The sequence below is a fragment of the Mixophyes fleayi genome, chromosome 12 (assembly GCF_038048845.1).
Source record: "Mixophyes fleayi isolate aMixFle1 chromosome 12, aMixFle1.hap1, whole genome shotgun sequence".
Taxonomy (NCBI): Eukaryota; Metazoa; Chordata; class Amphibia; order Anura; family Limnodynastidae; genus Mixophyes; species Mixophyes fleayi.
Genome location: NC_134413.1, coordinates 8,574,782 through 8,587,873, shown reverse-complemented (window position 1 = coordinate 8,587,873; position 13,092 = coordinate 8,574,782). Strand labels below are relative to the sequence as shown.

At 40.9% G+C, this 13,092-nt stretch overlaps 1 protein-coding gene across 7 annotated transcripts in view; it reads right to left on the bottom strand.

The window, feature by feature from the left end:
* The window catches only part of EML1 (EMAP like 1), a 79,296-nt gene that overhangs the window by 23,549 nt on the left and 42,655 nt on the right, over positions 1-13,092 (bottom strand). For 4 of the 7 annotated variants that reach the window (XM_075193537.1, XM_075193538.1, XM_075193539.1 and 1 more), the window contains 5 exons: positions 11,656-11,788; positions 10,310-10,360; positions 8,210-8,344; positions 4,058-4,086; positions 1,255-1,281 (listed from right to left, as the gene is read on the bottom strand). In XM_075193537.1, the coding sequence (XP_075049638.1) occupies positions 1,255-1,281; positions 4,058-4,086; positions 8,210-8,344; positions 10,310-10,360; positions 11,656-11,788 (375 nt within the window). The remainder of the gene's footprint in view (positions 1-1,254; positions 1,282-4,057; positions 4,087-8,209; positions 8,345-10,309; positions 10,361-11,655; positions 11,789-13,092) is intronic. The other 3 variants (XM_075193542.1, XM_075193540.1, XM_075193541.1) reach the window with 3 other exon arrangements.

Below are 13,092 nucleotides of genomic sequence, written 5' to 3'. Positions count from 1 at the left end.
GCCATCTAAGGAGGGAGGAGCTTCTCTATCTAGGCAGATAGTGAGACTGACAGGCTTGCAGACTTGCTGTGCAGAAATGAGTGGGATTGGTGTATTTGTTTACAGGACCAGTGATGTTACAGTAACTGAAATGCCTGTAGAATGAGAATATTTCACCCATATGAGACCCATTCAGGACACAGTTGTATTGGAAAGCCAGGTAAACACTGAACAATGTACTTTACCTCCATGTTTCATATCTAAATGATTTAATTTTGGAGTTTAGTGGACCCTGAATCTACATTAAACAAATGCAATAATTAGCAGAGGAGTGAGCAGATTGCTTGTTTTTGCTCTCCTCTTTGTCAGAACAGCTCTTACTACTGCTACCATATTTCTGTGACCGTCCATCCTACATACCTTAGTCACAGGCTGAGTGATAAAAATAAACAAAAAAACACCTTGTTAAGGATTAGTTGATTAGACATTAACCATATTAATAAGGATTAGGTGGTGAAAAAGAAAAAAAAAAAATGTGCCCGACATCAACAAACTATAACTGGTCATTAAACAAACTAGGATGGATTGTGCAAATCAGTATATCTGTTAATTTACATACTTTACATTACTAAAAGGCAGCAAACAGCATTTCATCTTTGTGAAGGGTAATGCGCCAAAAATCCAGTAGAGGGCGCCAAGGTACTAATCTAGATAACGTAATGTTAATATACATCCACAGTAGAGCAATGAACTTTTCTGCAGACTTACATTTCACCTTTAATTATTGAAAATTATCCTTCCATACATGAAATGCCATGCTTCCTGCCCATCCGTGTAAGAACTAAAACTACTGTATAAAAAAACGTCAGGGTGCATAATCTGTATTAAGGCAAATGACAAGCAGAGCAAAGCAAAAAACACAATGCTAAATAAAGACAGGAAAAGCAAACACTAGAGGTATCTAGGAGCTGCTGGCTACAATTAGGAAGCGGGTACACTACAGGCACAAGTCCCTGGGCAGGCACCACCTCTCGCTTGCCAAGGTTACACACCATTTGTTTATATTTTTTCCCCATATACTTTAAATATATGGGAAAATTTAGTAATATTCCATCTCTATTTCCCTTAGGAAACAAAGGCAGGGAATTGTATCATCATATTAACCCTGTCAGTGCCTCTCTGTTTGCGACACCGAAAGGCGTTAATAGGAACCGCCCATCACCTTGGCAACAGTGCCGCTCAGAGAGCGTGCCGGGCCCAACGCCAGAATCCTACCTTTGCAGTGCGTCACTCGCCGCTTCCCTTGTGATTACAGAGACAGAAAGAGAAATCCGGGTAAAGATGTGTTTATGGCAGCGGAGTTAGAGTCACCTAATGCCCATTTACCCTCTCTTGCTCCCAACGGGCCAATGGCACAAAGGAAAACGGACCTGGTGGGGTGAATGGGGCCCACAAAAAAAACAGTAGACGCACTGGACGTAATTTACGAAGCTCTGAGTGGGAGCCAAACTCAAGTGGAAATGACTGTTACCCTCTGCACAGCCTCTAAAAATGTGCCACTCACTACCCTTTTATCTCATTTCAATATTCTCACTCAGGGAAAGGAAATGTCATTTTTGCAGTGCTCCGAGAAATAGTTACATCTACTCCGTAATCAAATCACATGTGTTATATATTAGGGCATTTTAAAAATAATTCTTGTGAGTTGTATTATTACTAAAGTCGCTCCAAAAGGAGAGTAGATTTCTGGGTAATGTCATTTACAAGTTAAATGCCCCATCCTGTGGGCTTTAGGAGTTGGGGAGAGGTTAGACTCCTACATGCAGTTTTGTTCTTGTTTGGAATTTAATTTATTTCTGCAAGATGGGTTATGCTGGTCAGCATATGAAGCGCTATAGAAACACAGTCAATAAACATCCCACTTAAGAGAAATTAAAGCTCACATAAGCCCCCAATGACTGGCAGTACAAAGCCCTGCATGGGACTCCAATATTCTCCTGGCTAAAGTTGTCCTTGTTTTTGTCACCGAAAAACTTGTTCTCATAGAATTCAGAAGTTTAATAGACCTGGAAATAGTTTGACTGAAATGTAACATTCGGAAATACATGTATGATAACTTTAATGGACTTGGAAAATGCGCTTTCAAAAGAATTCTCCTGGATTTTTAGTCATTTGGGAAAAAAAATAATAGAAATAAAAGGCGTCTATGTAACTCTCGATGAGTCATGTTCTAGGAATACCAGCAACGCTCAGCAGCTGACTATGACCCAGAGAAGATGATGGAACCACAGAGAGAATCATAAAAGTGGAAGAAAAGGCATCGCACTGCATTCTGCAATAACGATATCGCCTTAAAAGGGGTTGGAGACAAACGGGTACATGATAATGTTTATCGTGATTGGCTGGCGGACTAGGCAATCCCAGGGTAAACCTGGCCAATGAGGGCGTCCCAGGATTAGATAGGAGAGTCACGCAATAACCTTATATCTAACCCAGGTACAAACCACTGCTGCTTAGTCCCCGGCCGCATTGCTCAATTTATTAAACTGTCAGTTCCCTGATCCTCTTCATCGCTGCAGCAAGTTTTACATTTCCATAATACATCAACTACTCCGGGAGAGACTTTATTACTTACTCTTACTTTATAGGACAAATAAGACCTTCTTGTTGGTATCATCTTGGAATTCATATTTGAATTTTTCGATATTATAAAACAAAAAATTAATAAGAAAACAAATCTTTGCACTGGGTTCCATTTGTTGCTAATGTACAGTTTGTGGAACCGTGTGTGGACAACTCCTCAACTCTGGAATTTTTTAAAGACCTAAAGAAGACTTATTAGAGCCAACGTGTCAGCTTTGCAAATTAAATACCAGCCTAATGTGTGCCACATGCACTGTAATATCAGGTCATCTGTCTAATATCTCTGTGCGTGGCTACCAAGTGATAACGAAGCCCAATAATGACTCTTCTGTGTTTGACAGAATGATTATTGGGAATGTCAGTAAATGCTGCTGAAAGATGATGGCTACGGAGACAGACGTGTGGTCACATTCTGACTGCCGACATCTCACGGTGACACCGGAAAGGATACGGCCACGTGGCTCACAGGTGTGTGGCCAAACTGGACAAAGATTCCATCATTCAGCTCTTGGGACCAGCAGCTGTATAGCCAGGTGTGTTGTCAGATGGAGTTTTGTTAGATACAGTACAGTCTCTATTGGTGCGTATCTAATGCTAACTGCAACTCAAGGGACGGGGGCATCAGTTTTCTGCATTTTTCCAGCCCCCACTGACACGCTAATCGTCCAACATCAGCAGTTCTGAAATTAGTGTAAAGCTAGGTACACACTACACGGTTTTCGTCCAATAATCGGCTCAATCAGCAGACATACGACTGCTCGTTCAAAAAGTCGGGTCAGTGTGGTCGAAAGTCTGCCCAAATGGACGATTATCGCCTCATTTGGTTGGTCGTACCGTTAAATATTTTCGTTCCAATCTCGTTTCCGCTGTGCAGAGTGTATAAACTTCCGACCGATCCCCAACAGTGAGTACGAAATTACAGTCATTGCTCACGACAACATGGCTGTAAAAAGTCGCTAACGGGACGTCCGCTCTTCCCTTTCTCGTCCTAAACAAGGCTAGTGTGTATGCAGTCCATGGACCGAGCGATCGGACCATCGATCGCATGTAAAAATCGATCGGCATAAAAAGTTGGTGGAAAATTCTGTAGTGTGTACCCAGCTTTAGTCCGCTGAATTCGGGCAGATGAAGCAATAAAGGCCAATTATTTGCAGAGAATATATCCTGCAGGTAATGTTAGATAAATTCTATTCTAGAGTGTATCTAACAAATGAAAGTTAGGCAGGTATTTGCAAAACTGACCTTTTGGTTCTAATAAGATTAGTTTACTAAAAAAAAAAAACCCAAACAATTATTATTTGGTCTTAAGAACAAAAACATGTAACTTATATTAGATGGATGAAGACTGATTGGCTGCTATCAGCACATGTGACCCCTGAGCCCCACGTAATTAATTAAACCTTATGTTCGGTTAGTGGACTAGATAAGGACTCACCAGCGCTGAACATCGGCTCCTTGGGTTTGCTGAAAAACATAAAAAAAAAAAAGAAAACAAATGTTTAAATTGTTTACATACACTAAATCAGACAAACATAGAAAACAATCCAAATTCTTCAGTCCATTCATCAACAATGACCTTCACTGTCATTTCACATTATTACAGAAAACTTAATTTATGGACATCTATGGTTTGATTTCTTTGCATGTGTGGATTGCAAGGATTATTGCTAACATTTAGTATAAATTTCATTACAATAGCCACATTATATATATATATATATATAAAAAAAATAGTTATTTCTGATGAAGCCAATATAGTCCGTTCTAGTAACTATGATGCAAAGTACTTACAGTCAAAGGGGTTAAGAACACAAATTTGATTAAAAAAAAAAAAAAAAAATGCAATTATCCCCAAAACTATATTATGGTCCCAGCTGCCACAGACAGAGGACATGTTTATTAGAGTGAGGATATTGGGCGTTGTACAGCATCACACAGATATACCGCTATGACCTGGCTCCTCTCCGCTCTCATCCAGTACAGGGATGAGCTCAGTGCACTCAATAGGATCCCACTGCAAGATCTTTACTAAATCCCAGAAGTATTTTGGTGGTGGTCCCTCTACTTAGCAGCACCCACCTATAGCCAGACCTCGGCCAATCACCACTGGCTCTCTTTGCAGCAGGAAACAACGCAGTGGTTCTGACTGGAGTGTTCCAGCTGCTGCGCACATCTTCTCTGCTCTACAGAGATCAGCGCAGCCTTGGAGGCGATCGCCAGAAATCCCGGGTATAGGAGAGCGTCAGGATCCCTTCCCCACTATTATTGGGAAGGGGTAAACTTCTTTAAAGTGAAAAAAACCTGTTCACAAATTGACATGTTCGGCCTACCGCCACTGTCTTCTTCTTGTAGTGCGGAATAGGCTCTGCGATATAATGCACTTGTCATGTGTCTGCAGTGAGGTGCACGACAGGCAAGTAATACACGTGGCTCTTCACGCACACACATCATGACTGACCTTCGCTCCTGAGTGCAGCTACAAATCAATACATTCAGCGCAGACGACCACATAACACAGGAGAAGCAGAGTGCAGGCTGCATACCTGCAGATATCCCCACTGTGTTTTTTAACGTGCTAGGAGCCTACTAATTCACTTATAAACCACTAAAATAAATGCTAGCCCTTCCCTCGTTTACATCATAATTATACCAGCCTGCTGTAATTTGTAGCAATAAACTGCATTGCAAGTGTAGATCGTAGCTGCATAAACTGCTCTCGTCCTGAGAGCACAAAACACTTTCTAGGCTGGAGTAAAATCAACGTTGAAATTAAGTCGTGGACTGAGACAACACATAGACACAGCTAAGCTTTCTAAGCATCAGTTTGAACTGCTCCTAAAAGTTAAAACCAGACAAGTATTTATTGACTTAATATATTGGGCTCTGTTGGTGTTGTATGCAGGCTTTTTGGGCTATAGAATACAATTTAATTTTATCATATGCCACACATTGTTAGGTATGATCTGCTAATCTAGAATACCCGATCCATAACGCACGTGGCTTGCAAACTTGCTGGCTCCTAGCCCTGCTCCGGCCAGTAATACTTTCATGTTACACTGACAGAATCTTCTCTGCGACCATCCATTAGATCCCTACCTTACATTGTGACTTATTCTCAGTCAGGGGAACAGCGGAATATGATCAGTTGCGAGAACATTACTAACCGTTTTATGCATCAAGCTTAAACCAACTGAGTCAACAAATTCTAAGTTTGCACAAGACGTTCTATAAAATGAACAGAAAAGTAAATATACACCACAGCTACAAATGACTTCCAAGACAGGACAAACTATAAAGAATAAATGTAAATGGGATTCCTGTATCTAGACGTGTGTCCTTGAAGAGGTTGTGATTTTATTCAATGATGGAACGTAGGAGTTGATAAAGAAATGGTTTTGGACTACCTCAAAGGCATTTTATTTTTGAGGGGACTCCGTTAATTAAAAGAGATTTCATTTTAGTTTAGCAGCTTGTAATTATAGTTAATATGCAAGTGCATCTTGTTAAATTAATACTTCACAGCCCCGATAGATGAGCTTTACCCGTATACTTTACTCACCAGTTTTAGACTCTACATTATCACTCAACAAACCTGGAGTAGCTATTTCTGAGTAGCAATCTCTGTGTAGTAGATTATAACAGTATCTTAGCAACAACGACACATTAGTTACTCATTAAACAGGTTTATCACTGCTAATGTTAGCAGGTGTGTTCCTAGCCAATGAGCAATGTTATCGTTATGGAACCATACAATGTAACTGCTGCTACCAAACCTCACAAGCCTTGGGCTGGATTTACACGGGACAACTTTTTAAGATCTGCAAAAACTGGGGCTTTTTTTGGAGCAATTGAAATCATGGATGATTTTTTCCCAACCTGGGTTTTACAGGTTAGGTAATGAGTAACAGTTAAATGGGCCACATGGTATCCATTATTTTGCATAGGGCAGATCTTTAGCTTTGCAGTGTTGATGGTAAATTCTTATTTGAGATATGGAAAGAAAAAAAAAAAAAGAATTATGTTGAATCAATTTACTGTAATCAGTGTGAACTCAACAGTGTAACAGCACAAATCGTTTGCAACCTGCAGATGGTAGAATGGAAGCCCTAATAAGTTTCCCTATGTAACTTCAGTTATGATAAGTTCCAGAAACTGTCCTATAAATATATATATTTATGAAGCGATTGGGTCATGAGTTCGATTCCGACCAGGGCCCCATGTGTGTGGAGTCTGCGTGTTCTCCCCGTGTTTGCAAGGGTTGCCTCTGCAACCTTAGCGTGTGCGTGTCCCCATGTGGCAGCAAATTTAGATTGTAAGCTCCACCGGGGCAGGGACTGAGTGATTAAATATTCTCTGTAAGGGGCTGAGTAGTATGTAGGCGCTAAATAAATAAATCTTAATAAATAACTGGTAGCTCGTTTGTGTTGCTGTCTTCTGTTTGCTGTAGGACATATCTATCCAGCATCCCATGTAACGTGCACAGCAAGAAGCCTTTACCAGGAGCAGGGCCGGATTAACCATAGGGCTAACTGGGCTACAGCCCAGGGGCCTATGGCATCCAGGGGGCCCTTGAAAGTGCTTAGCAGCAGTATTGATCGGTCGGGGGCGGGGGCGCCCCCGGTGCGATCAGTGCTGCTGAGCACTTTCACTGCGGTCCTTCTCCGGCGCGCTGTAGTCTCCTTACTGAGGAGATCTCGTGAGTCTCACTCTCATGAGATCTCCTCAGTAAAGAGCATACAGCGTGCCGGAGAAGGAGGTAAGTTTTTCAGCTCGGATCACGGGGGGGGGGGGGGGGGGGCTCACGGGGGAATGGAGGCCTCCTTAGCCCAGGGGCCTGCATTCCCTTAATCCGGCCCTGACCAGGAGCCAACACTTCCTGATTACAGGACACCGTCAATGTAACTTCCGGATGAGGAAGACGTCCTGCACACAACCACAGTTATTTAATAGCTGAAATATAAACACATCCATAGGAATGTCTACTAACAAAGAGAGATTGCATTCCAGGCTATAAATACATTTCTTGCTATGGACGTCCTCTTTGTGTGTGTTGAAAAAAAAAAAAACTAAGAATGCTGTAAAAATGTTGTATATCCACAAACAGCAGCATAGATTACCGGTATCATAAATGTACTTTCTGTGACCTTTAATAACTCGCACTAAACATCTTACAAAGAAGGTCATAAAAGTCACCAGGATAGTGTGACATGTACAAACACACACTACAAGAAAGTAGACTTAAATTGACAAGCTTCCTGGTTTACATAATATTTTAATAAACCACAAACTAAGGAATACAGTCAAATAAAATAATTGTATATTCTTATGATATGCACAAAAATGACACCTCTCCTTTTAGTGCATTACACGTTTACCCACAGTGGGAGCAGACATTTTGTGGGAGGAGCCAATACTCATGAGAATACAGCCTATTGGTTCACCGGGAAGTGACATCACAGAGTTCCTGGTTCCAAGTGAACCAATAGGCTGCTTTGGAATAATTGGTCCTGCCCACAAGGAAGCAGCATCCTCCGTGCATTTAAGCACTGTGCTGACAGAGGTGGTTGAGACAGATTACTGTTCCTACCTCTCACTGTTCTTTTTGCTGCTGGAAGAGCTGCTGGTGGACCCAGCGCGATTACGGCTGTTTTTGGGATCACCAGTGCTTTCTCTTCGTCCCCCAGGAGAGATGCGTTCTGTAGAGTTGGTTCTTTTCACATTGCTAGGAGCAAAGAGGACGATCAACATCATCAACAAGAAGGTACATCAAGACGGATATTTATGTATATACTATATAAATTACAGAAATCAGAAGGCAGCACATTAGGACTAAAGCATGTAATGGTCATCAAAATCCACAATGCTCCACTCTTCCCCCCCCTCCGCAAGGAGCTCTAATTGACCTAGCATCAAGACCATTGATCCCTATGGTAAATTAATCTTTAGTGTACACAAGGGTTTCTAGAAAAACCAATGACGCACCTAAAAACCCATAAACACAGTATCCACCACTTAACTGTTCATGATCCACCGCGCACTCTCTAAATACCCAATGTGTATACAGCACATTAGATCAGCATAAGGATCAATCACCCGTACTTCTGAACAAGTTAGTTGGACCATCTATCTACATCCGTAACATCAATAACAATAAGTATACTCGTTATTTTTTTATTTTTTATTTTATTTATTTATTCTTTTTTCCCAATATCTACTCAATTTTGTCTTGTTTGGGAAACCATAGCGCAAAAAGGTGATTTATACATTTTTTCTATCCGTAGGATTGCCAGAAATAATAATAATATGTAATATAGTCACATTTATAAAAATATTAGGTACTCCTGAATGCCATACTAGATTTCTTATTATTTTTCCAGTTACTAAGATGGGGAAGAGAGGGGGTATCACTGGTACCTTGAAAACAAAATAAATAAAAAAAAAAAATCTTATTTCATCTATTTTAGCCATTCCATGAATTCATACCATTAGTTCTCACAAAATAATGTAGTATTTTTTTCTAGCTACGAACCTTTGATGAAACTGCCACTGAAACTGGTGTATGGAGACAAAGAAACTGAGAAGAATTGTAATTCTAACACACAACTCCCTTCCACCCTCCCAATCTGCAAACCCTGGGGGTTGGAGTGTAAGTAAATGGGTTAATTCTACAAATACTTCAAAGGCAGGAGAAAGGTGTATAATTGGAGACATGTGGCATCCTCTGTAGTATGTGTCCTGTCCCATATTTGGAGGTTTATGTTTCAGAGACATTATGTCTCCCATGATTACAGATTAAATCAACACGTCAATATCAAGGATCATAGGCAGGCACCAAATGGTGGCGTCAAAGGAGGCAATGCTGTGGTCATTCTAAGTCCAGTCCTCGTAATTTCATATACTAAACCCTCCCCTCCCTCCCAGGATTATAAACTCATAGAGCCTTTCCACCTCACATTCTCCAGTGAGGTCACCAGGAGGGGGGCAGATAGGGGAAATGTGTTTAAAAAAACATGAACTGTAAAGAATTGTCAGATTTCCAGGGTTCAGTCTACTACTGAGAAGCTGTCCATTTTCTTACTAATCCCCTGGCACAGAATACATGAAGACACACGAGTTTGTTTTTCGGTTTTAGATCAGTTTATGTTTAAGAACTGTTTTGCGGTTATATATTGTGTGTCGTTTATGCTTTTTATATATAATCGTTCATTAATCATTGTGACTTTTTTCGTCATTTTAAAGTCCTTTTAATGACGCTCTGTCCGTGTTCTTAAAGGATTCATGTGCCAGATAAGTTTGGCTAGTTATAAATGCTACATAACTGGATGAATTGTTTGGTTTACAAAAACTGCTTTAAAGTTGAGAGAATACAGTGATAGAAGTCAGGGAGTAAACAATGGCTTCCTGTAAGAGGGTTAGCTCTTGAAACGAATCTTGTCGGTGGCAGTAGTTAAAGAGGGAGTGCGATATAGCATTTTGGGGCATTTTAGTCATTTTTACACATACCAGGTGGTTTGCCTCTGAGTAACCTTTGCACTCTTACAAGTCATACAGGGTCAGGTGAGTATTAGTGTTTTCCAAAAATGAGGATTTTTTGTAAAGCAATGTTTACAACTTTCCAAATTGACTTTTGAGAACTACTGGTTAATAATTTCTTCATAAAAAAATAAAATAAAAAAATACCATTTACCTTGTTGTGGCTTTAGTTATTTTACATGCATTCAAGAGACGTACAGACTTGCTAGAGCCAGAATGATGCAGGAAAGAAGCAGAGTGTAAATGAGTGAATTAAAAGTTCAGCAGATACAAGACAGACACAACAACACACAGAGAGAGAGACGTACAGCTTTACTCAACATAGAGCAGATTTTGTTGTTTGTCTGGAAAATCTGTCCATAGAGGGATAGTTCTTACAGGGGAGAAATCTCCTCCATCAAGAATAAACTATGGATCTATTTCTGGTGCTCTCAATTCCAGATAACTGAAACACAAAACTGTTGTCTGGAGGAATCAAGATTTTGGAACCCAGAACATTAAATAATTGATATAGAGGTGAAGCAATTCCAGAATTTGGATCAGGATTTTTTACATTCCGAAAACGTTTGGTTGAACCACTAGGATTAAGACAACAAAATCCACATTTCCTCTGCAATGTTAGCACGCAGGACACGGTCTGATCAAGATGACCAAGCTACAAACTCCACCTTATCTTTAATAGGAAATGATGGTTCAGGTTTCGTTGTCACATGACACTTTTGCAAAAGGACTTAATATTTGGCCAAATTCTAAAACTTTGATTCTGCGCATATCTAATCTTACACCTTCCATCTCCTTTTATTTCTGAAGGAAACGACTAACTGATGACCGTCTTCCAGAGAGGATGACTTAGGGACAAGGGAGGGAAACGTATCCATCGGCCACTTTGCTAAGAGGGTGGCGTGCGGCGGAATCTCTCCAAAGTGACCAATAACATCTATGTGAGCTTTTGTCTCTCCTCCATTTATCTGTCAAAAATCAACGCTTGTGTGTACTAGTCCTTACATTGACCAATCTAATTTTTGTTGCCAAGAGGAATACTCAATAAGTGAGAGTAGTGGCGGTGGGGGGGCCTGACAAAAAAAACCCAAAAAACTAAGTTTCTCTGGACAGAGAACATCTATGGAAGCCATACTGGTACAATATTATACTAACACTCTACCTGGAGGCAGACATATTGCTGCTCCCTGGAGGCAGACTTATTGCTACTCTCAGTTGCCTCCTGAGCTACAGAAGAAAGATGGACATTTATCTACTTGGTATTTGTGTAATAGGCTTCATGTGCAAATAACTAGATTGTGTCCTTACTGCAAAAACTAAAGATGGCTCCATATGCAGTTTAATAAGATATATATGTCTACAGGGGTAGGATCAACCTAACCAGAGAACAGACAGATTATCTTGTAGTGTGAGAGTGCAGCAAGCTAGTGAAGGGCTGACAATCAGTAAAACCTGCCTGGATCCCTGGGTTAGACTCATATTTTCGGCCGGAGCTCTTACCTTTTGGATGCTAGCGGAACAATATCTTTCCTGGTCCCTGAGGGAGATGGGAGAGTGCTGCTTGGTTTCTTTGGTAGGATGGTTTCACTGTTGACAGCTGCTCTCAGTGGCAACGTCTGGACCAGAGGTCTGGCTGTAAAAAATAAAACATACAATTACTAAATGACTTCAATACATTTATGGGGTTCATCCAAGAACAATGTGAGGCACGTTGTTAGTGAGCCCGGTGCTAGTTCTTAAATAAAACAAAAACAATTTAGTGATTTATGGAAAGAAAAAACAAATCCTAGTGATTTACCAAACCAGCAATTGTCAAAACAGGCCAAAAAGCATGAAATGACGGAATTAATGATACGAATGACACCGAGCAATGTTCACACAGCTGACACTAGGCACTGGCACAACTTCATCTAGTAATAAGACAGACATATCTTAAACACAGGGTTTACTGGTTAAACATCTACATAGCAAACCATCAAATTCATATCCCTCAATTAGTAACAGGATTTGCAAATCTTTGTAATTCAGCTTTCTCCTAGTGAACATAAAGCGCATACTAAATCATTCAATACAGGCCTGGCCATCCTATGGCTCTCCAGGTCTTGTGAAACTACAAGCCCCAGCATGCTTTGCCAGTAGATAGCCCACACTTGCCACCTTTGGCAAATAATTTTCCAGGAGGTCCAGGGGGGCAGGTGGGTGTGTGGGGCTCGAATAATTGTCAATGGCCCCGCCCCTAACCTGTCATCACCATTTTCGACCTATACCAACAGGGGGCGGGTCCGCGATGACACCTGAATTGCTTCATTAAGCACCGCCCCCCTCCATTTATTTTCCCGAACGCCCGGGATCCGGGAGGTTGCCCTGCTCTCCCGGGAGTCCAGAAGGACTCGCAGTAGTCCAGGAGCGGGAGTAGGCAACTATGTCAGTCAGTCCCTGGCAGGGCATGCTGGGACTTGTTGTTTTACAACAGGAGAGCCACATTTAATACTACTTGATGCTGATGGGAAATCCATATATTTTTTTAAAATTGTGTATCTTTATTTGAAAGTTTCCAATACATACAAAACATGTTATCAAGTAAGAGTGAGTGGAGAATAATGCCCCCAATTACTTATTTAGAGCGTCACAGAGTCTCGTTTGTATCGCTGTGTTCCATGAGGAACAAAGAACAAACAACTATAATTTGCAAATCAACTTATTAATTGGAGGATACAAATTTACAATCAAAAAAGGTGTGTTTATCCCCCTTTAATCATGATCAAAGTCAATTCTTCCTGCAGTTAATCATTCCCACAAAATCCTCAGTGAAAAGGTGCATCGGTGAACAGACAAGGTCCCTATGTCAGCGTCACCCAGTACCATGTTACCGGTGGGAACATTGCAGGACACCAACTCCTATTACAGTGCTTTACAAGTCAGAGTCAAACTGTGCGG